The sequence below is a fragment of the Lynx canadensis genome, chromosome E2 (genome assembly GCF_007474595.2).
Source record: "Lynx canadensis isolate LIC74 chromosome E2, mLynCan4.pri.v2, whole genome shotgun sequence".
NCBI classification, from domain to species: Eukaryota; Metazoa; Chordata; class Mammalia; order Carnivora; family Felidae; genus Lynx; species Lynx canadensis.
In genome coordinates this window covers 17,736,636-17,762,423 of record NC_044317.1, presented here as the reverse complement: position 1 = coordinate 17,762,423, position 25,788 = coordinate 17,736,636, and the positions used below count along the sequence as shown (strand labels likewise).

General features: G+C 47.0%; 1 protein-coding gene across 2 annotated transcripts in view; it reads left to right on the top strand.

Moving 5' to 3' along the window:
* Nucleotides 1–12,868, top strand: part of CDH3 (cadherin 3) — a 46,212-nt gene extending 33,344 nt beyond the window's left edge. For both annotated transcript variants that reach the window (XM_030299546.2, XM_030299545.2), the window contains 7 exons: nucleotides 983–1,224; nucleotides 1,618–1,763; nucleotides 2,516–2,740; nucleotides 6,700–6,906; nucleotides 9,272–9,402; nucleotides 9,794–9,940; nucleotides 11,943–12,868. In XM_030299546.2, the coding sequence (XP_030155406.1) occupies nucleotides 983–1,224; nucleotides 1,618–1,763; nucleotides 2,516–2,740; nucleotides 6,700–6,906; nucleotides 9,272–9,402; nucleotides 9,794–9,940; nucleotides 11,943–12,152 (1,308 nt within the window). In that variant the 3' untranslated portion in view covers nucleotides 12,153–12,868. The remainder of the gene's footprint in view (nucleotides 1–982; nucleotides 1,225–1,617; nucleotides 1,764–2,515; nucleotides 2,741–6,699; nucleotides 6,907–9,271; nucleotides 9,403–9,793; nucleotides 9,941–11,942) is intronic.
* Nucleotides 12,869–25,788: the final 12,920 nt, after the last annotated feature.

Here is a 25,788-nt window from a genome sequence, read left to right as displayed (position 1 = left end):
TAATCCATAACACATGTCTAGGTTTTTGCATAGCAAAATGTTTTATGTTACTTAGTAGTTAGAGATATGGTTGTCTCTCAAAAAGTCTTTGAATAAAATTGATGCTTTTAGAATGGCCTAGTTTGAGAAGCAGAGTTTTATATATAATACTTGAAAAACTATCCCCTTCTTTCAACAAAAACTTTGTAATGCCCTTTTTACATTGTCAAATGAATTTCATTTATAATTAAACTTACCTAACTTACATAATTTATAGAAAAAGAGATTGCCCTAACTGTGAAATAAAGAAGAATTTTACAGGAAAATTTTCTGTACGCAATCTTCTGAGAACATACTAGAAAACACAATGAAGGTGGTCAGTTACTTGCCTCTCTTTGGAGACTCATCCAACTGTAGCGGATGCTGTGTGTCACTCTGTTGGCTCATACACACCACAAGTCATACTGGTATCTTTACAGGACAGCAAATAAACAGCTTTTGGGAAGGGCCTGAACAAATCAAATTACAGGCTCCCCTTAGAAGCTTGCATTCCTAGAAAAGTCATATATATTAAAACTGCACCAGAAACACATAAAACGTGTTCTAGACTGGAATTATCAACAGATTTTCCACACCCACAAGTACATGAATGTTCAGGGGGATATTGGCAAGTCACACAGCCTGTGGAATAGTTCTTGGTTTCCCTGCCCCAGCCTATAAATGCCAGCGGCATCCCCAGTCATTAGGATCACCAGAAAGGCCTCCACGAGTTTCTCCACCACCCTGTTGGGAACCAACTGTAGGGCTTTCTGGTTTAGGGGTGGTCTGAGAGGCCCCACTGGCTGTCCACTCAAAGTGCAGGAGGCTATATGGAAAGGGCAACGTTGCTGTTCCTGGAAACCTTGAGCCCCTCACTGTGGGCCCTTTCCTTCTGACCTCAAAGCATTGCATGGGGTCTCCTCACAAACTGGTGGCTCAGGTTCTCCTTCCTTTTCTCTCTCAGGGCTTAGACTTCGAGGCCAAAAACCAACACACCCTGTACGTTGAAGTGACCAATGAGGCTCCCTTTGTGGTGAAGCTCCCAACCTCCACGGCCACCATAGTAGTTCATGTGGAGGATGTGAATGAGGCACCTGTGTTTGTCCCACCCTCCAAAGTCATCGAGGTCCAGGAGGGCATCTCTGTCGGGGAGTCTGTCTGCACCTACACTGCGCAGGACCCTGACGAGGGAAATCAGAAGATCAGGTACACAGGAGCTGGGCTCAGATGCATCCAAAAGCATTAGTAGTATTGGACGGGTTATTTATTATGGCCAGCGTTTGCTCCCATTACCAGAAAGATTGCTAAATATTTTGAACATCATCCCTGCACGGGACCTTCCCTTCCTACCCTCCCCAACACTGAAGACTCTGAACAGAGGTCTAGGGGGCAGGTATTCCCACTCTCTCTCATGTGTCCCTGCTGGGCCCTCTTTCTGCCGCTCTCGCTTCCATTTGGGGTGAGATGCATTCTTCATGTGATCTTGCTTAGGAGCCCCGAGACCCATAACAGCATCTGCCAGTTGAATGAGTAGGCTTTGGAGGACAACCAGAATTCTAAGTATTCTGGAAATGACTCTTTTCAACTTTTCCACTCCAGCTACCACATCCTCAGAGACCCAGCAGGGTGGCTAGCAATGGACCCAGACAGTGGACAGGTCACTGCCACGGGGGTTTTAGACCGTGAGGATGAACGGTTTGTGAAGAACAATGTCTATGAAGTCATGGTCTTGGCCACAGATGATGGTGAGAGCTTCCTTCCCAATCCCTCCACTTGGGTACCTTTGGAGCCCATGACACAGCACATCCCCTCCACAGAGTATGGTGTCAGGGAAAGATGTCAGCAAACCAATGTGGAGGGTCAAAGGGGACTTTAGAGGAGTCTTTCAAAGACCAGGATTGGCTATGGTTTCCCTAAGACCCAAGTGTTAGGAGAATGACTTCTTTTAGCCTAAGTGTGTGGTTCCCTGAGCCCAGAATTGGCCTTGTGATTGATTGAAAGGGGCTTCCTGGAAAGTGCCATGATTGATTAGTGATGTCATACCATGACAGGATTGGGAGTTAGGATGTGACTTGACATTGCTGCTTGACACAGTGAAGCAAGGTCTGGAGGCAGATGAAAGGTTCCCGCAGGACTGTGAAGGGAAGCATCCCTAAAGCTCATTAGCAAACACTGCATCAGCCCTGAGATGGCCAGTAGGTTTCCTTTTGTGATAGATTGGTAGTGGCCATATGGATGAAGTGGCTGTAAGGGTGCTAGGATCACTTAGTAATGTCTGCTATGGGAAAGATGGCATGACCGCCATGGATTTACCATCACTGGTTTGATCTATGATGAGACCAGGGCAGGGCATGGAAGGTCTTGAAAAGTTACAGCTGGGCAGTTAAAAGGAACCTCCCTGGGGCTGATTGGATAGGTCATAGGAGAGCTTAACACTCATTCATCACCCCAACCAACGGCAGATACTAAAAGGGATCCTATGTGTAATTATGAACAGGGAGCCCTCCCACCACTGGCACTGGGACCCTCCTGCTAACACTTATGGACATCAACGACCATGGCCCGGTCCCCGAACCCCGACAGATCACTATCTGCAACCAAAGCCCTGTGCCCCAAGTGCTGAACATCACGGACAAGGACCTGTCCCCCCACACCTCCCCTTTCCAGGCCCAGCTCACACATGACTCGGATATCTACTGGACAGCAGAGGTCAATGAGAAAGGTAATTGAGTGGTGGTGGGTAGTAGGTGGGTGTCTGCCCCATACCGGGACCCTGTACACATTCCAGCATCTTGTGGGTCACTGAGTTAAGAACGTCAACCAATGGGTGCCTGGGTGGCTCAGTTGGTTAAGCATCTGACTTTTTTTTAAGTTTATTTATTTATTTTGAGAGAGAGAGAGAGAGAGAGAGCGCGCGCGAGAGTGCGAGCATGCACCAGAGGGGGAGGAGCAAAAAGAGAGAGAGAAGGAGAATCCACCCAGGTACCCCTAAGCATCCAACTCTTGATCTCAGAATCATGAGTTCAAGCCCCACATAGGGCTCCATGCTGGGCATAAGCCTACTTTTAAAAAAAGGAAAAAAAAAGACAAAAAATGTTGGAGAGACACCATTCAACACTTTCGCTACTTATTAACTTTGTGTTAGCCTGTGGAAATCCACAGCAGCCCTTTAAGACTGTTCTTGTCCAACCACCTTCCCGTACAGATGGAAAAACTGAGGCCGGGAGAGAGAGGGTGTGGCTTTCTCAGTATCACATAATAAAAGAGCTAGGATTCAACATGTCGTGAGCATACTTAGTATGTGCTAGTATATCACTGGTATATACTATATATGGTATATACTCTACCACTTCAGATGCTTCATAGATTAGGTGACTTAATCCTCACAACAACCCTGGGTGAAGAAGGTACTATTAACACACATAAATGTGTATGCACCCATTTTACACGACGAAACCAAGGCTTACAGAAGGTTAAATAGCTTGCCAAAGGCTTTATGGCTAGAAAATGATGGCCACCAGAATTTGGATCCAGACAGTCTGATTTATCATTAGATCTCTGCTTCCTACCATTTATTGAATGCATATTGAACAATATGCAAAATGCTTTTTCTTTCCTTCTGTAATATTTCTACCACCTTCTGTGGTCAGTATTTTTATACCTATTTAAAGATGAGAATGAGGCTCAGAGAGGTTAAATAGTATGCCCAAGGGCACAGAGTGGGTAAGTATGGAGCAGAAATTGAAGCCACAGTCCCTTTCCCCAACACCCCTCTCCAATCCATCTCCCTGTGCTTTCTCTTTCCATCCACCCAGAGGTTCTCAGTCTGTCATGGTATTTTAGTTGTCACAAGACTGAAAGGGGTCTAACTTGGTATCAAGTGGGTGAGGACCCGGGGTGTGTGAGCAAGGTGGATCCAGCCTCAAGTGCCAGGAAGGCCCCTGGAGAGACACTGTTCACTTTGGTTTAAAATGTGTCCCCTTTCCTCTTGGGGCTAAGGTCCCCTAGGAAGGAAATGGGGAACCAGTATATATAGGTTCTGCCCCTATAAATAGGATATTTATCTATATATCCTACTTGGATATGTCCAGTGTCTATTACTGCTGCTGAGCCTAGCCCTGAAAGGACTCAGGAGACCTGCTTCAGACACCCACATGATCTCAATTTTGTGATTCCTGTGATTTGGTTATGTATGACCAGCACCTTTCCTTTGAGGAGTGCAAGTTGGTTACCCCAGGTGCAAGTCCTGTTACCCCGTTGTGGCCTGGAAGCCATTTTTTCCCCATCCCTGACCTTATCTTTTATACAGCATGGACTCTGGAACCAGAATGCCTTAGTTCAAGACCCAGTTTCTCCATTTACTAGCATTATGATTATGGACAAGCTACTGAACCTCACTGTTCCTCAGTTATCCCTGTCTGTAGAATGGTGCCGATAAGTGTACCTACTTCGATATGGTTATTGTGAAGATTAAGTGATGACACAAGAGACACGTTGTTTGGTACATCGGTGCTCAGTAGGTGTGTGAACAGCCACCTTCATTCATCACCACTATTTCCCAGCAGCGATCACAGATCTGGTTCAGTCAGGTGTGAACATTATGACCAAAGCCCACTGGTACCAACACCTGGTGATAATATTGATACCTGGTTCTTGGTTTTAAGTTAGTTTCTCTTTCCTTTTTTTTTTTTTTTTTTTAATGTATGTTTGTTTATTTTTGAAAGAGAGAGTAAGCACAAGCAGGGGAGGGGCTGAGAGAGAGAGAGAGAGGAAGACACAGAATCCGAGACAAGCTCCAGGCTCTGAGCTGTCAGCATAGTGCCTGACACAGGGCTTAAACCCAGGAACTGTGAGATCATGACATGAGCCAAAGTCGGACACCACCCAGTGGCCCCTTAAGTTTTTGTTTTTTGTTTTAACATTTATTCATTTTTTAAAAACAGAGTGCGAATGGGGAAGGGGCAGAGAGAGAGGGAGACACAGAATCTGAATCAGGTTCTAGGCACCAAGCTGTCAGCACAGAGCCCGATGCGGGGCTTGAACTCATGGACTGCAAGATCATGACCTGAGCTGAAGTCGGCTGCTTAACCAACTGAGCCACCCAGGCATCTCAGCTTAGCTTAGTTTTTCTAACTGATCATGTCCTTGTTGTCAGGGGAGTTAATCCGTCCCCTACCCCAGTGTGATCTCACATTAGTTACTTGACCTCTCTGAGCTTCAATTTCTGCATTTGTAAAATCAGAATAATAGTACCTGCCTCTTGGGGCACCTGGGTGGCTCAGTCAGTTGAATGTCAGACTTCAGCTCAGGTCGTGATCTCACAGTCCACGAGTTTGAGCCTCGCATTGGGTTCTCTGCTGTCAGTGGAGCCTGTTTTGGATCCTCTGTCCCTCTTGCTCTGCCCCTCCCCCACTTTCTCTCTCAAAGGTAAATAAACATTAAAAAAAAAAATAGTACCTGCCTCTTAAAGTGGTAGTGGAGAAGAGTAGGGCGTGGCTCCCAGTTAGTGCCTGCTTAGTCACTGGCACCACCATTGTCATCAGCCCCTGAGAAATCGCCATCCAGCATGGGGATAGGATGGTGGTAGGGATGTTTCAGGGAAACACACCATATTGGCATCTATGTAGGAGACTAAATTCTCAGCCTGCAGAGCTCCCTCTCTGCTTGCCATCGCTGAATTGGAACAGGGCAAATTCTCCCTTCTAGCCTTCTTGCTAGGAGGAGGCCAGAGAGTCTGCATAAACTTTTTTTTTTAATTTTTTTTTAATGCTTTATTCATTTTTGAGACAGAGACAGAGCATGAGTTGGGAAGGGGCAGAGAGAGAGGGAGACACAGAATCACAAGCAGGCTCAGGCTCTGAGCTGTCAGCAAAGAGCCCGATGCGGGGCTCGAACTCATGAACTGTGAGATCATGACCTGAGCTGAAGTTAGACGTTTAACCGACTGAGCCACCCAGGCACCCCATGCAGAAACTTTGAACTAAAAATGGTTTGAGGGGCGCCTGGGTGGCTGAGTCAGTTGAATCTCTGACTTCATCTCAGGTCATGATCTAATGGTTCATGAGTTAATTATCTCTCAGAAAGAATTTATTCCAATGTATTCTTTTTTGAGGCAGAGAACAGTCTAGCAGCTAATGGTGCTGAGAAATTTTTGGCCTTGCATGACATGACTTTTTAAAAAACATCGTTATTTTAAAAATAGTGTAATTATTGATTTTAAGGGGGAAAAATGATGAATTTCTTTTCCCTTACTTTTAAAAATTTTAGGTTTATTTCTTTTGAGAGAGGGGAGGGGGCAGACAGGGAGTGTGAGAAGGGGAGGGGCAGAGAGAGAAGGAGAATCCCAAGCAGGCTCCATGCTGTCAGCACAGAGCCTGACACAAGGGCCTACACCCACAGGCTGCGAGATCATGACTTTTGCTAAAATCAAGAGTCAGATGCTTAACTGACTGAGTCACCCAGGCGCCCCAATAAATAAATTTTCCTATTCCAGTAATTCTTTCCATGATGGTGCATATTTGGCTTTGGCCAAATATCAACTTTTAACACTTGACATAAGTGTGCTTTTGGGATATTTCTCCCTGTTGCCCAGATATAGAGGCTGTCTCCTCAGACCTCCAACATGATCTGCCCAGTTCCACTTGGGGGTCTCCCAGGGTGAATGTTATCTGTCCACTCCAGGAAACACAGTGGCCCTGTCCTTGAAGAAGTTCCTGAAGCAAGACACATACAATGTGCACCTTTCTCTGTCTGACCATGGCAACAAGGAACAGCTGACAGTGATCAGCGCCACGGTGTGTGACTGCCACGGCCATGTGGAGACCTGCCCCAAACCCTGGAAGGGGGGCTTCCTCCTCCCGGTCCTGGGGGCTGTCCTGGCTCTGCTGCGTGAGTACCCGTGCCCTCTCCCCTCTCTGGATGGGGTAGTTAGAAGACCCAGTTCTACCCTGGACTGCTGGGACTAAGACATCCCCAACATTGCATATCTGTTCCTGATACTCTTAATTCTAGGAGTGTCATTCAGTCAATAGATGTTGATGGAACTTCTGGAATGTGCCAGGCTTTGGGGATACAGTCGTGAACAGACAGACCCAGCCCAACTGTCATGTCATCTAGAGGCTAGAGCAGTGGTTCTGAAAGTGTGATCTTCAGACCAACGACATTAGAATTACCCAGGAACTTGTTAAAAAGGCCAGTTCTCAGGCCCACTCCTGACCCACTGATTCAGAAACTTAGGGGTAAGACCCAGTAACCTGTGTTTTAACAAGCCCAGCACGGGTTCTGATGTATGCTGGAGTTTGAGAGTCACGAGTCTAGTGGGCAGAAGTGTTTAGTTACAAGCTAGGTTCTTTAAAGGTAGAACCTATCACCTTTGTTTTTTCTACCCTCTGAATTCCTTACACAGAAACACAATCCGGTACGAATTCAACAAGGGCAAACTTTAACAAATCCACATACAGTGCTCTAAGCACTGTTTCAGTGCTGGGGGTGCAGCATTTTATAACACAGACCACTCTGTGTCCTCATGGAGCTTACTTTGCATGCAGAGAGCAGACAGTGAATCATCTGGCAGAGAAATAGGTATTGGTATGGAGAAAAAGAAGTGGAGTGAGGAGGTCTGCCATCTTAAGTAGGGTGGGTAAGAAAGGCTTTGTTGAGAAGGGATATTCGAATAAAGACCTGAAAAAGGTGAGGCAGCAAATCATGCAGCTATCTCAGGAACAGCAAGTGCAAAGGCCCTAAGGCAGCACTGTGCTTGGTGTGTGGAAACAATAAATTGCTGGAGTGGAAAAAGCAAAGGGGAAAAAAGTAGGAGATGAAGTCAGAGAGGTGATGGTTGTGGCAGAGCATCCTGTTGGGCCTTGTAGGCTATTGTGAGGATGTGATGAAATGAGAAGTCATCAGAAGGTTTAGAGCAAAGCAGTGATGTGATTTGACTTGAATTTTATAGGATTCCCAGTAAACAGACTGTACAGGGGTAAGGGTGGAGACAGGGAGACTATTAAGGAGCTATTGCCATATTCTAGGAGTGAGATGGTGAGAGGTGGTTGTATTTCAAGGCAGAATCTATTCAGATTCATATGTGGTATGAAGAAAAGAACCATCAATGATTCTAATACCCAAACAAATAGAAACTGGAGTTTCCATTAGCCAGTTTGGAAAGGATCATGGGAAGAGAATTGCCAGACGGTCCAAATGGAGATATAAGTAGGCAGACATGTAACTTTGGTGCAGGTGAGAAGTCCACTTCACCTCCTTCCTGCCTTTCCCCAGACTCAGTGAGGAGGAAAAGGGGAGGCAAAGATTGCAGTCTGGCCCACATAAGGTGTGCATGCTGATAACCCACAGACTCCCCAAGAAGGCTAGGTCTGTTTTGACTGGCCAGAGATAGACAGGAATTGTGTAAACAGGCCAAAAAAAGTGCTAAAGCTAAATGGTGGGTGTATCCTGTCACATTGGACAGCCACAGAGAGGACCCTGGGGTCGCTTCTTCATATGGGATTAGCTGGGGGTAGTCCTGGCATTAGGGAGAACAGCTAGGCATTAGTTGGCCAATACTCCCGTGTCCACATGGCCTGCCAACTTTTCAAACCATATCACTAAAAGCTAAGTTCCTCTCTTGAAATACCAAAATAGTATTTGCACCTAAGTTCAAATTACTGCACCATATCAGAGTTTCACTGTGTCGCTTTTTAACTTAAAATCTGTGGCTAATGTAGGGGTCACTGGGGACTGAAAAAGAGTCTTGTTGAAAAGTAACATCTGCTAGGAGATTCCCATCCCCATAGAGGAGTGTTTCCTTGAGGACCAGTATCACCGATAAGGGAAGACTGACAATAAATGGTCCAGAATTGTTGGTGGGGGAATGAAGTCAGTTTGCTGCTAGGAGGAGGGGATAGTAGACTGAGGCCTGAAGGGTGAGAGCCATGTGTACAAAATGTTCCAGATGAGAAAAGCCCACATGAAGCTCCTGAAGTGGTAAATTGCTAGGTGTTATTTGAGGAACTCCAAGGAGGCAAATGTGACTAGACCTGCGTGGGGGTGTAGATATGTGGAGAAAGACAGGGGCCAATCCGGTACACTTTGATAAGGAGTTGGGGGTTTTCCTAGGTGCAGGGGAGCCACTGAAGTGTTTTCAACCCTGGCTGCGGAGTGAAGGGGTCTAAAATTAGATGGGGCACTAAGGGTTTGGGGCTATTGGCCAGCTCCGTGGTTGTGGGGGGTGAATATTCACACTCCTTAACTCTTGCAGTTCTCCTGCTGGTCCTCCTCTTGTTGGTGAGGAAGAAGAGGAAGGTCAAGGAGCCCCTTCTGCTCCCAGAAGATGACACCCGTGACAATGTCTTCTACTATGGCGAAGAGGGAGGTGGTGAGGAGGACCAGGTGAGGCACTGGGAAGGTCTAAGTGTTGGGAAATGGATGCCTCCAGGGCCACTGGCAGGGATGGTTGGGTTAACCAACTAACCATATTAGCTACGTTGACTAGACTCTGGCCTAAAGCATCCATCTTCATGTAAGATTGATACCTCTTCTCTTCTGAGAGGGTGTCTGGTCTACTGCTGTAGTCCCTTTGGCCCCAGCTAAGGTGACCTTGAGCCTGTGCTTAATTTTGGAGGAGGAGCTGTGGGAACAAGGGCTTTCAGAAATATCTGACAGACTATCTTTTAAGACCGACCCATGAACCAGAACATCCAAGTGGCAGGGAAATGGCATGACATACAAATGGTGGAGGAGTTCACTTCTCAACCCCATGCTGTCCTTGACTTTCATGAAGGACTATGACATCACCCAACTCCACCGTGGTCTGGAGGCCCGGCCTGAGGTCGTTCTCCGCAATGATGTGGCGCCGTCCTTCATCCCCACACCCATGTACCGTCCACGTCCAGCCAACCCAGATGAGATTGGGAACTTCATCATCGAGGTGAGGCATAGGGGGCCAGCCAAGGGAAGCCCTTGATTCAAGCACCAGCAGCATGGGGGAAAAAAGCATGGGCTTGGAGTCTTGGCTCTGGGTTCAAATCTTGGCTCCCCTGCCAACCAGCTGTGTGACCTCCTGACATTTGGCTAACGTCTGGGCTTCTGTTTTCTCCTCCATAAAACCCTAAGTTGCAGAGTGGTTAACAGTAGGTTAAGAATAATTTATTCATTTATGCAACACACATAACAGTTGCTTGAAAACTGTGCAGCCAAACTACCTGGGTTTAAATTTTTAAAGATCCCAGCTGATCCCAATGTGGAACAGAGTTGGGGACCCGCTGTTATAAGTCACTTTAAGGGTCAGATGAGTAAGCACCTAGAACAGTAGTTTCCAAACATTGAAATCTCCTGGGGAACTTAAAAAACTACTGACGTTTCTGACTCCCCATGGAGATTGTGATTTAATTGATCTGGATATGGCCTGGGCTTCAGAATTTTTAAAAGATTCCCAAGTAATTTGAGTCTAGGAACCACTGGCCCGGCATGTAGCATTTATTTTATTTTATTTAAAAATTTGTTTAATGTTTATTCATTTTTGAGAGAGAGACAGAGGGTGAGGTGGGGAGGGGCAGAAAGAGAGGAAGACACAGAACTCTAAGCAGGCTCCAGGCTCTGCATTGTCAGCACAGAGCCCAACAGGGGATTCAAACTCACAAACCGTGAGATCATGACCTGAGCTGAAGTTGGACGCCTAACCAACTGAGCCACCCAGGTACCCCTGGCATTTATTAGGTTATGATAGTTATTGTTGATAATAGCTGAGTGTCTCCAGTGTTCTTAATTCTGATCATACATTTGATTTATCTGTGGGATTTTGAAAAATAACAATTCCTGGAAACCAGGGATTTCTTTTTAAGACTCCAATTTTTTTAAAGCTCCCCAAGCTTAAAATCAAATATACAGGCAGGGTTGTGATAACCACTGAACTAGGTACACAGGAAATAAATGATAGGAGCCTCTCACAGCCTGGGACCCCATTAGCAGTAAATGGAGGTTTTTCTTTCTTTTTTTTCCTTAAGCTCTGCACCCAATGTGGGGCTTGAACTCACGACCCCTAGATCAAGAGTTGCTTGCTTTACTGACTGAGCCAGTTGGGTACCCTGTAAAATAGAGGTGCTCAGTAAGAGGGAGGGAAGATAGATTGATGGGTTTGGGGAAGCAATGATGGGCAGAGGGCCCAGTGGCTTGTCAAAATACCTCACCCTGGCTTGAACCTTTCTGCTTCCCCTTCTTGCCTTCTAGAAGTAGCCTGGTGGTTAGACTCTATTGTTTAGCATGAGCATATTTGAGAGAGCTGTGCAAAAACAAAAGCATCTGGGGGAAGTTGCCCAGAGCAGATGGTTTGAAAAGATGCCTTGGAACTAAATACCTGGAACTTTTCCGTCCAGTTAAATGAAGACCATTTCCAGAATGTCTCTGTGTCAGATAGTTTGCAAATACCATGTCATTCAATCCCCACATCGACTGCAGGGAAGGAATCCTATTGTTGTCCTGATTTTACAAATGAGGAAAATGATGTTCCCCTATATGCCAGGTACTATTCTAATACACACTTTACATATATTTACATGTATTAGTGTATTCCTCTAAAACTATTTGAAGTCTCCCGTTTTGGAGACCAGACAAAAACAGCACCTAGAGATAAAAAGGGGTTTGCCCAAGGTCACAAAACTAGTATGTGGAAGTCTGAGTTCTGACTCAAGCTGTCTGGTTTCAGAGTTCCTCCCTGCTCTTGACCTGCCACAGTGAGCACCTGCTGTATGCTGGGCTCAGTGCTAAGTATCCATGTGCATTATTTCATTTCACCCTTCAAACCTGAATGGAGGAAAGAGAGGTCTTCACAGATGAGGAAACGCAGGCTCGGCAGGGTGAGCTACCTTGCCTGAGCTCCCATAGCTGCTGAGTGTCTGACCGCCGCTCCTAACCACCTGCTCTTGTCGCCACAGAACCTGAAGGCGGCAAACACGGACCCCACAGCCCCGCCCTACGACTCCCTGCTGGTGTTTGACTACGAGGGCAGCGGCTCTGATGCCGTGTCCCTGAGCTCCCTCACCTCCTCAGCCTCTGACCAGGACCAAGACTATGACTATCTGAACGAGTGGGGCAGTCGCTTCAAGAAGCTGGCAGACATGTATGGTGGTGGCCAGGACGACTAGGCGGCCTTCCAACAGGACCCGGGCTAAAGGTGGGCCGCAGTGGCATTTCCAAGGAGCCTGAGTCCTCTCCTCAGCCAAGAACTTGGGAGCTTGTCAAGAAGTGGCCTTAGCAACTTGGAGGAGAGAGGTGTCAAGTCTGACATTAAGGGGTGGTTTCTGAGCCTTTCAGAATAGAGGGCCATGGGCAGTTTGATTTCACTTCTGAAGACCTCTCAGACTAGGCCAGGGTTGCTTCTGAGACCAAATTTCCAGGAGTCTATAACCTGCCATAAAATGCCTGGCTCTATGTCCTGAGACTGGACAGACTCTGACCACCCCCTGCACCCCCCCGCCCCCCCCCCCCCCCCGCCGTGATGATGTTTTCTCTGGAATGGACCCAGCTCCTTAGAATGAATGAGGCCTCTTATCACAACATGGATTTTTTTTTTAATTTTTTTTTGAATACTGTCTTCAAAAAGTTAGAGGCGGGTCTTCAGCCGTCCTCTGGATTCCTCCAGAAGTCCAGACCTCAGCTGCTCAACTTACATGCCCTCATGCATTTGTGTCTCTTCTCCAGGCGATAAGGCCTCCTGTTGGAATGAATTACTGCGTTTTTATACTGAGCGCGACTAGGTTGTCCTTTATTTTTTATTTTCCCTATTGAGTGCTGTAGAAAAAGGGTGATGACAATCGTGTAAATGTACTACAACTTTTTTATTAAAGGAATTTTTCCCAGAGGTGCCTGGGGAGTGAACTTTTTTTTATTGCCATTTTATTGCCCTATGAGTCCTATACCATACCATTCACCCACTTCGGTGTCCAATTCAGAGGTTTTTAGAATTTTCAGAGTTTTATAAGGGGAGTGAGCACATCTAACCCTGCTGGCTTCACCCAGCTTTGTCCTGATGATGGAGGAAGCTCAGGATTTGTATACGTGTCCGAGGAGGCCTGATGAGGGTGAGCCTGCCCTCTCTCTACAAATTCTTTTTTTTTTTTAAACCACCCAACGTGGTGCTCAAACTCACAACTCTGAGATCAAGACTCATGCTCTTCCGACTAAACCAGTGAGGCACCCATCTCTCTGCAAATTCTGAGCTTCTCTTCTGTGGGACAGAAACATTAACTCCCTTACCTCCAGGCTGAGCCCCCACCAGGACTACAGGCAACGTCTTTTCTGGAACAGTGGCTGCTGTCATGTGGGCAAGCATTTCCTCTTCTGTGTGGTGGGCTCTATAAGGAAAGGCCGGGGTGGTGAGGGCGGGGGGTTTAGGGAGGATCTGATACTGCCACTTCCTAGCAACGTAATTTAACCTCTATTTGCCTCACATTTTTCATGTATAAAATGGGGAATTTTTATGGAGACTGGGTGGCTTCATATCTGCCACACTGTAGGTGCAATTTGTGTTCACTGGTAATAGCTACCATTTATTTGATACATTTTAGGGCCAAATACCACTTAACTTCCACTGTTTCCTTTAAACAAATTCTCACAATCACCCTCTGAGGGGATTTTCCTCCTTTAAAGAATGGCCTCATTGTATTTTTTTTTTTTTAATGACACCTGATCATCATCAAAATCAAGCCAGACAGAAAATTAGAGAACTCACCCAGGATGTACGTGAAATTGGAGCGATCCCAACAATACACGGATGCAGGAATAAGGATGAAGAGACAGCAGGGAAAGAACGATTCCGTGCGTTCCTTTGTTAAAGCGAAGTTTAACATTTTCTTTGCGATGAACCAAGAGAGAAGAATCTCAAGTGAAGCCATAGGGATTGCTGAAGTTGAATTAAAAATTTTCTTTCCACAAGAGGGACTAATGCTTTAAAGCAAAGCACTGGTACTCAGAGTGCAGTTCCTGGACTGCCAGCATCTGCATTTCTTGACGAATCAGAAACTCTAGGTGGGACCCTGCAATCTGCTTTAACAGGCCTTCCAGGCAATTCTGATGTCCAGTCAGGTTTGCCACCAAGGCTCTGGAGGATGTGACTGAGGGTGTCCTAAGTCTCAGATCATGGATGGGAAGTCAAAGGGGAACGAAGTTAAGTGGGAAACCTTCTCATCCGTCCTTGGTCCACAGCTCCTTAGCCTGCAGGTCAAGGCCACCTCCTGGCTCTCCCTCAAGCTGCAGCCTCTGGCTCCTGTGGCCTCAGGTTCCCCTGTCTCAGGGCCCTGCTGCTTTTGCTGATAAGGTGAGAGGATTCGGTGTCTCAGCCAGCAAACACCTGCTGCCCCTTATCTTAAACTCCTCTCTGAAAAGCCTGAAACCCTATCTTCAGCTGAGACTAATAATAAAACCAAACAGCCCCTGTGCAGCCTGGCCTTCCTCCCCTGGGATTTTTGGAGGGTGTTGAGGAGGAGAAGTGGCCTTTTCTAGCCAAGGCTGGTCTTTGTGGATGGATCTAGATTCCCCTGGCACTGGAACTAGTCACCAGCCTCTGAGTGAGTTGGAGAAAACGAACCTGGGCTCTGGGATGGGGATGGATATATAACATCCCTTTCTCACTCTGGGCCTGCTTCTCATCTGCAAAATGGGATTTTAGGACTCTGGCCTTTAGGGCCTATAATAAGGAATCCAAATAAAGTTTAGCACCCATAAATAACCAGTGTGTTTGGCCATACCAGTGGGGACCACCTGAATGTTAATCCTTCATATTTTGTGGTGCAACAGTTTGGTACGTGTCCTTCCAACCTTTTCCCCCTGTGCATTCATTACACACACATTTTGCATTATACCTTTTCACAACAGGGCCTCGGAGGCTGCCTTTCTGCCTATGACATACCCAGTTTGGATGTCAGCATTTATTCAATGTCCCCACCATCCATGGACATGAATGATTCTACTTTTTTGCCCTTAACAATGTTGAAATAAACTCCTTGGAGCACCCAACTCTGCAGATGCTTCAAAGCCAGTCCTCCAGTGACTAGGAATGAGTCTCACTAGGGTGAGAGGGGCCTGTGGTTCTGTTTGGGATCAAGGCTGCTTGTTTTCCAAGTGGAGGGTTCAGTCAAGGATGACAGCTTGGTGCTGAAAGGACCCCTTGGGCTCATTGTTTTAAGTGATTCCCCCCTCACCCTCATCCAGACTTAAAAGCCAAGGTCCCAGATCCCTAATCCAAAAAAGCATGAAGTTGTTGGAGGGGCACCTGGCTGCCTTGGTTGGTGGAGCATGCAACTCTTGATCTCGGGGTTATAAGTTCAAGTCCTATTTTGGGTATAGGGATTGCTTAAAAATCTTACAAAAATGAAATTGTTGGAAATAAGAGTTCAGATGGCCAAGAGACATGCCTGTTTGGCCTCATCTTCCCAGTGTTTCTCCTTAAACCCCCAAATGCAGAGCACTTTGAAAATTGCCCCCAATCCACCCCTGTCATTTTTCAGATAGGAAAAGATACAGGTTCCAAAAGCAAGCACTCCCCCAAGATCATCCAGCAGGGCCGAGATGGGCAGAGCCCAGGCCTCACTTCACACGGTGCGTTTTCCCTTGCTGCTGACCTGAGCTGAGGGGCTGCAGATAGGACCCATCTCCCCAGGTGGGCTTGTCCAGGCCCTTGAAGGGGCCTGAGGAAAATGACTATCATCCTTGGAAGGTGGGCAAGTAGCTGAGGCCTCAAATTCATGGCCTCCATTGCGAGGCATGGACCTTCCTTAACCACAGGCCCACACAAAGGCACTCCAAGAAAGGTCCAGGCAAGGAAATGCCGAAGGATGGCCAGTCGGGAAGGGGCCCTGAGGTCAGCTTGGTGGCCTGCCATTGAACGGGTGGGGGCAATCACTGGAAAGCCCCTTTTTCAGCCCACAGCCTGTATGTCCAGTTTCAAACTCGCATGGGAACTCCACAGGGCCAGCTCTTGGGCTAAAGGTAGAGCTACTTCCCACCTTCCACTAAGGAGCCACGGTTCAGGGCACAGATTCAAATTCTGGCACTTCCAGTGTATGTGCCTTAGACAAACTACTTAGCCTACCTGTGCCTCACTTTTCTCATCTGTAAAATGGTCATAGTAAATAAATTAGTGTCTGTAAAATGTTTACAAGGGTGCCTGGCATACAAAGCTGCGTTAAGTGTGATCTCTACTGTGGTGGTTGTTGAGACTGACAGGGCCAGTTACTGCTCCTTTATCTCCACACCCACAGCCTGAGTGGAAACTGCACTTCCCACCTGGAGAGAGACATTCCCCGACTGCACAAAGTAGTGAGGGCAGCCGTGATTTCTCCGCAAGCCCTTCCCCACATGCCCAGCAGAGGGCACTATTCATCAGAACCGCAGACCGTCCCGAGCGCCTTCCACTCTGGCGACTGAGGGCAAAGTCTACAGGAAGGGAATCTGAGGGCGGAACAGTCTCCCTGGCTGGCACGCACCTTGCAATGGGAGTCTGCCGTGCGCCAGGAAATGCCTTGGACATTTTGGTGACGATAGTGGAGGCAGCGGCAGTCAGTATTGGGCAGTGACTGGCCCTGCCTTTCACGTGGGTGGAGTCAGTTACCTGCATTCTTCCACCAACAGTCCTAACAGGTTTTATGCTTCCCTTTTTAAGAGGAAATTGAGAGTAAAGAGAGTAAAGGCCATATACAGACAATGAATGACCGAGGCAGTTTTGGGGTCCAGGTTTCCTTGATTCCCAGGTATGAGCTCTTTTTACTATTAAGAATAAAAACTCCAAGGCACCTGCCTGGCTCAGTTGGTGAAGCTTGCAACTTTTTTTTTAAATTGCTTTTAATGTTTTTATTTATTTTTGAGAGACAGAATGAGAAGGGGTAGGGCAGAGGGAGAGGGAGACACAGGATCTGAAGCAGTCTTCAGTCTCTGAGCTGTCAGCACAGAGCCCAACGTGGGCCCTAACTCATGAACTGGGAAATCGTGACCTGAGCTGACGCTCAACTGACTGAGCCACCCAGGCCCCCTGGAGCTCGCAACTTTTGATCTTGGGGTTGTAAGTTCAGGCCCTGCTTTGGATGTAGAGATTACTTAAAATCTTTATTTCTTTCGAGAGAGAGCTCACATGCAAGCTGGGAAGGAGCAGAGCGAGAAGGAGAGAGAATCCCAAGTAGGCTCCATGCTGTCCACACAGAGACCAATGCAGGGCTCAACCTCAAGAACAGTGAGATCATGACCTGAACAGAAATGAAGAGTCAGATGCCTAACAGACTGAGCCATCCAGGTGCCCCTAAAATCTTAATTAAAAAAAAAAAAAAAAAAAAAAAAAAAGAATAAAAATTCCAGCTATGATGGGAGTGTGGGTGCTGACAGGTAGTGAGAGAGGGACTTCATATAAGGCATAGGGTCCCCCATGCAAGGCAGAGTTGACCCTACCTGACCCTGAGATTCTGAGGCCCTGACACTGAAAAGCCACAGCATTTCCAACCACTTCTGGGGTCCCCCTGATTATGTGGGGCATCGCCCTACATCTTTTTCATTGGTTCACTTAACTATTTATTGAACATGTATTCTGTACCAGGCACTGTTCTAGGTGCTGGAGATACAGAAATGCAGAAAATATTCACAATCCCAGCCCTTAATATACTGGGGACTTTGGGTGAAATTGTGGATAAGGCTCACATACCATATGAGTTGACTCAAACTGTTAAATAAAAGATATTCTATCTTCGTGCTGGAACAAGCATGGCTTCACAGCTATCTGGAAGGCCAGGTTTTAATCTGGTTCTTCACACATCCAGAGTACTGGGCCAGAATGTGGCTTCACAGGCAGAGTTAGCCCCCAGCCCAGGAGCAAAGGTCAATCTGCTTTTCTACCCATCTCATGCTCCATCCACACCATGACATTCCTGTGTGTGTACCGCAGCCCATGCATCCAAGCTTTGTCTACTGATCCCCCACGGCCTTCCATCCCCTGAGCCTGGGAATATGTACCTGGGCTATGCTGACTGCCCTCTGGACAGACCTGGTGAAGGCCTAGGGCCATTTGGTCAGGGAAAGGTCCCGATGGCAAGGGAGGGGACCCGGGTGCTAGCAGTCACAACTCCTTGGCCTCATGGAAGGAGCTGGAGAGCCAGAGCAGGGCCTTCTAGAGCACAGTGCAGAGGCCCTTTCTGCCCAGTCTAAGGGCAATCCTGCCAACATTCAATGGGAGACATAGCATAAATAAGATAAGTCAGTAAAATACATGGTACAATGAAAGGTGAAGCTATAGAAGAGAAAGCTGGGATCGGGTGCAGGAGGGATGGGGCTGGGGGCGGGGCTCAGTTCTAATAGTCCGGGAAGTCCTCGCTGAGAAGGGAGCATTTGAGCAGAGTGGAGGGTACTGGGGAGCAAGTATGCAGGTATGTTTGGATAAAAGGAACAACAAATGCAGTGGCCCTGAGGCAGGAGTGTGCTGGGTGGGATTCAGCAGGGAGGCCAGTGTGCCTGGAGCAGAGCAGGAGTCAAAGGGCAGTGGGAGGTGAGGTCAGATGCGTGGCCCAGGGTTCCCAGTTCTGGACCGCTGCCTCTACTCCAGGGCTGGAGGCTAAGTCTAAGAAGCCCTGGAAAAAGGCCTGACTCAGCAACCCGGGTTCTCTCCCAGAGCTGGTGAAACCTGATTCCTCCTCTGCTCCATCCACAGCCGCTGAGGAGGCAGCAGCCAGGACCTGTCCAGGCCTGCGGGCAGCTGCAGAGCTGGCAGGCAGGAGCTGCGAGATTCTTCTCTCAGTGGGTGGGGGAGCCTGTCAGAAAGGGTCCTCAAAGCCCAGTGGGGCAGAGTCCTGGTGAAGAGTGAAGCCCCTAGAGGGCACAGAATGGGTGTGAGTCACCTGAGGGTGTGACCTCTCTAGGCCTCAGGTTCCTAAGACGGCCCTCTCTCTCAGGGCTGAAAAGAGGCTGCTGGGAGGTAACACTTGGAAAGCACTCAGCGCTCTGCCTCGTGTTCAGTTAGCGTTCAGTAAGTGGTGACTGCTGTTATTGTTGTTGCTGCTTGTTATTTGGCCTTCAAGTTAGGCCCAACCCTCAGCTGCCTCAGCATTCCTGTGCCCACTGCCCAGCAAGCTGCAGGGGTGTGGCGGGCCTGGGGAGGAATCTGAGAGGGGATGGGTGGGCCAGGAATGCTTGGGCTGGGTTCCATCCGTTCTGTGCCCCCTGCCTTCCAGTAAACCAGGGCCGGCCGGCTGATAGGACAGGGCAGGCCTCTGTGTGTCACCCTGGAACCTGACGACCAAGACATTGTGGGGAGACAGTGCTAAGTGATTACAGGAATTATTATCGTTAAAGCTCGTGTGAATTAGATACTTACCATGTACCAGGCAATATGCTAAAGTTTCACTCCAAATCAAAAACAGAGTTATGTCTACAGGATCTGACCCCTTTGCCTCTGGGACGTCACCTCCTACTGCTCTTTTTCTTCATTCACACTGTTGTTATGACTACATCAGCCTCCTGTTTGTCCTGAAAAATTCTAGGCTGGCTCCCACCTCAGGGCCTTTGCATTTGCTGTGCCCTCTGCCTGGTTTGCCGTTCCCCTCAATATCTCAGGACTCCCTCACCTCCTTCAGACATCATCCAAATGTCAGCCTGTCAGAGATTCAACCCCTGGATTACCCAGTTTAGAACTGGCAACACTGCCCCCTCACCACACTTTATTTTTCCATAGTGCTTATTGTTCCCCACCATACTATACTTTATATTTTATCTATTGTCCTATTTAGTTTTTCTCCTCCCCATACCCTTTGAAGGTTAGCTCTGTGAGGGCAGGGATTTTTGTCCCTTTTCTTCACTGCTACATCCTCAACCCACAAAATAGTGATAGGAACATAGTAGGTATTCAGTAAATATTTGTTGAATAAAGGTGCTTTAAATTCTCAAGGCAGGTTTTAGAAGTTCCTTTTCGGAAAAGAGGAAACTGAGGCCCAGGGAGGCAGGGCAAGTCACCTGGGGTCATGTACAGACGACAAGCAGCAGAGCTGAGAGAATCCAGGAACAGCATGTGTGACATCTCATTTAACCTTGACAGCAGTCCCAGGAATGGTTATGATCATCCCATTTTACAGAGGAGCAAACCGAGGCCAGAGAGTGGCACAGGTGGGAGATGAAGCTGGTTCTGTCCTGACCAAGCCACTGTTTTGTGTAATAAGGGCTTCTTGCCTGTGGCGGGATTTGAGATGACTTTGGCCAATACACCAGGCAGGTATGGAAGTATTAAATGATCCTAACTCACATAGAAAGTTACTCTATTTTCAATTTTCCTGCAATCCTGCTTGCATCAAGGAAAGAGTCCTCCTTTTTTGTCCTTAGCAAGTCTAATGACTTAAGACTTATGGTTCTCTCTCTGGCTAAGAGGGCCTAGGGGGTACCTGGGTGGCTCAGTCGGTTGAGTGTCTGACTTCGGCTCAGTTATGATCTCATGGTTCTTGGGTTCGAGCCCCAGGTTGGGCTCTGTGCTCACAACTCAGAGCCTGAAGCCTACTTCTGATCCTGTGTCTTCCTCTCTCTCTGCTCCCCTCACCTCTCTCTCTCTCAAACATAAATAAACATTAAAAAAAAATTTTTTTTAGAAGGCCTAGAATTTAACAGCATTGTTCTGTCATTATTATATTTATATTTACTTTCTAGTTATGGCAAATGATGCTGGTTTTCCATTTACACTACCGTAAATGTTTTGCGTTCAAAATATATTTCCTTGGGGCACCTGCGTGGCTCACTCGGTTAGGCGACCGACTTCAGCTCAGGTCACAAACTCACAGTTCATGAGTTCAAGCCCTGCATCGGACTCAGTGCTAATGGTGCAGAGCCTGCTTGGGGTTCTCACTCTCCCTCTCTCTGCCCCTTCTGCATTCTCTTTCTCTCTCAAAATAAATGAATGAGGTTTCATGAAATAAAATATATTTTCTTGGGGCACCTGGCTGGCTCAGTTAGAAGAGCACACGGTGACTCTTGATCTTGGTGTTATGGGTTCGAGCCCCATGTTGGGTGTAGAGATTACTTAAATAAAACTTTAAAACAAAATATGTTTCATAAATAAATACATAAATACATAAATAAATAAATAATAGTTCCTTAGATTTTAAATAGTCCATTTAAGGGGCGCCTGGTTGGCTCAGTTGGTTGAGCATCCAATTTCGGCTCAGGTCATGATCTCACGGTTCGTGAGTTTGAGCCCCGCATTGGGCTCTGTGTTGACAGCTCAGAGCCTGGAGCCTGTTTCAGATTCTGTGTCTCCCTCTCTCTCTGCCCCTCCCCCACTCATGCTATGTCTCTCTCTCTGTCTCAGAAATAAATAAACATTAAAAAAATTAAAAGAAAAATAGTCCATTTAAGGGCACCTGCATGGTTCAGTCGGTTAAGCATCTGACTCTTAATTTCAGCTCAGGTCATGATCTCATTTGAGCCCCGTGTTGGGCTCTGCACTGACAGTGCAAAGTCTGCTTGGGATTCTCTCTCTCCCTCTCTCTCTGTCCTTTTCCTGCTCACTTGCACATGCGCGTGAGCACACTCTCTCTCTCTCTCCCCCAAAATAAATATTTTTTAAACAAATAAACAAATAGTGAATCCACTTAAAGAAACAATATTAAGTAAACATTAGTGAAGGTAGAACTCAGGGAAGCCATAAGCAGTGAAGGTGGTATTTCAAAGAATGAAGCTATAAAATTAAAATCCATGCTCTACGTTTTAGATGTTCTTTCAAAGAGTATTCACTTTTTTTGGAGGGGGTGGCAATTTACATCCAGAAAGTAAAAGAAAAATTATGTGCTAATCTGGGTATTAAAAGTTGCCTACAGGGGCGCCTGGGTGGCTCAGTCCAACTTTGGCTTATGTCATGATCTCACAGTCTGTGTGTTTGAGCCTCGCGTCAGGCTCTGTGCTGACAGCTCGGAGCCTGGAGCCTGCTTCGGATTCTGTGTCTCCCTCTCTCTGATCCCCCTCCCCCCTTTTCATGCCCTCTGTCTCAAAAATAAGTAAACATTAAAAAAAATTTTTTGGGGGCACCTGGGTGGCGCAGTCGGTTAAGCGTCCGACTTCAGCCAGGTCACGATCTCGCGGTCCGTGAGTTCGAGCCCCGCGTCGGGCTCTGGGCTGATGGCTCAGAGCCTGGAGCCTGTTTCTGATTCTGTGTCTCCCTCTCTCTCTGCCCCTCGCCCGTTCATGCTCTGTCTCTCTCTGTCCCAAAAATAAATAAAAACGTTGAAAAAAAAAAAAATTTTTTTTTAAGTTGCCTACAGTTCAGAGGAGAATGGGAGGGAACTTTAGGGACTGGAGAAATCCAGGAAAGCTTCCTGAAGGAGGAAGCCCTTTGAGTTGGCTTTAAAATATACATAGGAGTTAGGGGCGCCTGGGTGGCTCATTCAGCTAAGGATCTGACTTAGGCCCAGGTCATGATCTCACGGTTCGTGGGTTAGAGCCCCACATCGGGCTCTGTGCTAACAGCTTGGAGCCTGGATCCTGCTTTGGATTCTGTGTCTCCCTCTCTCTCTCTCTGCCCCTCCCCCACTTGTTCTCCCTCTCTCTCTCTCTCTCTCAAAAGTAAATAAACATTAAAAAAAATTTTTTTTAATATATATAGGAGTTAGATAAGGGCTGAAAAAAAAAGAAGAGTCCCCTGTTTTCACTTGCCATCAAGTAAGGTAAGAAAACTGAGGCCCAGAGAGTAGTTATAGCTCAAGTCTTGAGGGAACCCAATGAAGTAGAAAATAAACCAAGCCAAGCCAGGGGAGGTAGGACCAGGGGTGGCAGGGAAAGGAGGGACAACAAGGACCAGGGTGGCAGTGGGGGTGGGGAGGAGAGGACAAGAGAAGTTTTGGGCTTGAGGCAGTAAGGAGTCCCAGTGGGCTTTGGAAAAAGGGAGAGGCCCCTAAGAACAGCAAACAGGTAGGCAGAGTGCATAAGAGCATGAGCTCCGGAGCCCCACTGCCTGGGTTCGAGTCACTCTCTGTCACTCACGACGAGTTATCCATTTCTCTACTCATTAAGAAGGGGATGATGAGGGTACATTCCTCACAAGGTTGCTATAACAATTGAATAAGTTGATGCATGTAACAAACTTAGAACAGCACTTAGTATATAGCAAGTCCTCAATAAATATTAATCCTTATAGTTATTATTACTAACTATAGGGTGGACTGGAAAAAACAAGACGTTGGAGTCAGGATGCTGATCAAGGGGCGCCTGGGTGGCTTAGTCGGTTGAGTGTCTGGCTCTTGATTTCAGCTCATGTCATGATCTATCAGTTCATGAGTTTAGGCCCCACATTGGGCTCTGAGCTGACAGTGTTGAGCCTGCCTGGGATTTTCTCTCTCCCTCTCTCTCTGCCCCTCCCTCACTCTTGTTCTCTCTCAAGTAAATAAACTTAAAAAAAATGTGTTGGGGTGCCTGGGTGGCTCCCCACGTTGGTCTCTCTGCTGTCAGCACAGAGCCCACTTTAGATCCTCTGTCTCCCTCTCTCTCTCTGCCCCTCCCCCACTCATTTTCTCTCCCCCTCAAAAATAAATAAACATTTTTTAATATATATTTTTTAATGTTTATTTATTCTTGAGACAGAGACAGAGCGTGAACAGGGGAGAGGCAGAGAGAGAGGGAGACGCAGAATCTGAAACAGGCTCCAGGCTCCAAGCTGTCAGCACAGAGCCCGACACGAGGCTCGAACCCATGAACTGTGAGATCATGACCTGAGCCGAAGTCGGATGCTCAACCGACTGAGCCACCCAGGCGCCCCTAAATAAACATTTTTTTTTTAATTTATTTAAAAAAAATTTTTTTTCAACGTTTTTATTTATTTTTGGGACAGAGACAGAGCATGAACGGGGGAGGGGCAGAGAGAGAGGGAGACACAGAATCGGAAACAGGCTCCAGGCTCCGAGCCATCAGCCCAGAGCCTGACGCGGGGCTCGAACTCACAGACCGCGAGATCGTGACCTGGCTGAAGTCGGACGCTTAACCGACTGCGCCACCCAGGCGCCCCCCAAAAATTTATTTTTTAAAAAAGGATGCTGATAAGAAGGCTACCACTTCTGTGTCTCAGTTTCCCATCTGAATCACCTGCTCTCTGGGGGTTCTCCTTTCCAGCTTCGTGAGGTGTGGGAGCCCATGGAGTACAGGGAAGAACAACTACTAGAACTTGGTGCCTGCCTCATCGTTCAGCAAATATTTATTGAGCCGCTGAGTGCCAGGCCCTAAGAATATATGGAAAAACATGCCTTCCTCTTAAAGCTCCAGGAGGAACCAGGCAATTACAATGCAGACCAGGAGGAACCTAGCCTGACCTGGTGTGGATGGAGTCAGGGAGGGCTTCCTAGAAGAGGTAACACCCAAGCTGAGACCTGAGGTCTGTGTAGAAGTTTGTCAGGAGCTGGAGAAGGAGATCAGGAGGAACAGCATGTGATCAGCAGGGAGAGGGGCATGACCAAATTAGTACTCTAGAATGATCCCTCTAGCATGTGTCCCAGATATACTTGCATATATGCAAAATTCCAGATGGACAAAGCCATTCAATGTTGTTGCATTGTCTGTAAGAACAAAAGATTGGTAACAACCCTTACTTTGGGGGGGGGGGTGCTGCTTAAATAAACTGCCACATTCACGGCTTGGGATGGATATTCTGCAACTGAAAGCAAAGAAGGAAGAAGCTCTTTAAGGACTGATGTGGAAAGATCTCTAAGGTATCTGCCAAGTGAGAGAGCAAGTTAGAGAACAATGTGTAAAGTGTGCTACTTTTTGTGTAAAAAAAAGCGGGGGGGGGGGAATGAGGGTATGAGTTTTTTTGTTTTTGTTTTCATTTACCTAAACATGCAGAGAGAAACTCTAGGATAGAATAGAATAACCATCCAAAAGAACTTTTTGTGATGACAGAAATGTTTGTATTTGTGCTGACCGACACTGTAGCCACTAGCCACACATAGCACTTGAAATATGGCCAGTGTGACTGAGGAACTGAATGTTTCTTTCATTTAATTTACCTGATTATTAAATTTAAATCCAAATAGCCACATGTGGAGGGATGCTTGGCTGGCTCAGTCAGAAGAGCATGCAACTCTTGATCTTGGGGTTGTGAGTTCGAGCCCCACATTAGGTGTAGAGATTACTTAAAAATAAGAAAATAAATAAACTTTAAATAGCCACATGTGGAAAGGGGAACTAACCAGCACAGAAAACATTGCTGTGACCCAAGTAGAGGTGATGATGGGTGGGGCAAGAGTGGTAGTGAGGAGTAGACAGAAGTGAGTAGATTCAGGGATATTTGGGAGGATTGGATGGCTGATTGGATGTGGGCTGATAGGTGAGTGAAAGGATGGACTTACAGGGACACCAGTCTGGCTCAGTCAGTAGAGCATGTGATTCTCCATCTTAGGGTTGTGAGTTGGAGCCCCACATGGGGGGTAGATTCACTCAAAAAAGCAGGGAGCATGCCCAGGTGGCTCAGTCGGTTAAGCCTCTGACTTCAGCTCAGGTCATGATCTCGCACTTGGTGGGTTTGAGCCCCACGTCGGGCTCTGTGCCAACAGCTCAGAGCCTGGATTCTGCTTCTGATTCTGTGTCTCCCTCTCTCTCTGCCCTTCCCCCGCTTGTGCATCTGTCTGTCTCTCTCTGTCTCTCAAAAATAAATAAAAATGTTGGAAAAAAAAAAGAAAAGAAAAAAGTAATAAGGAAGGTGTTACAGACTAGATGTTCAAGCTTCTGGTTTAGGCAACTAGTTGATAAGGTGCCATTTTCTGAAATGAAGAAGAAAATTAGAGGAAC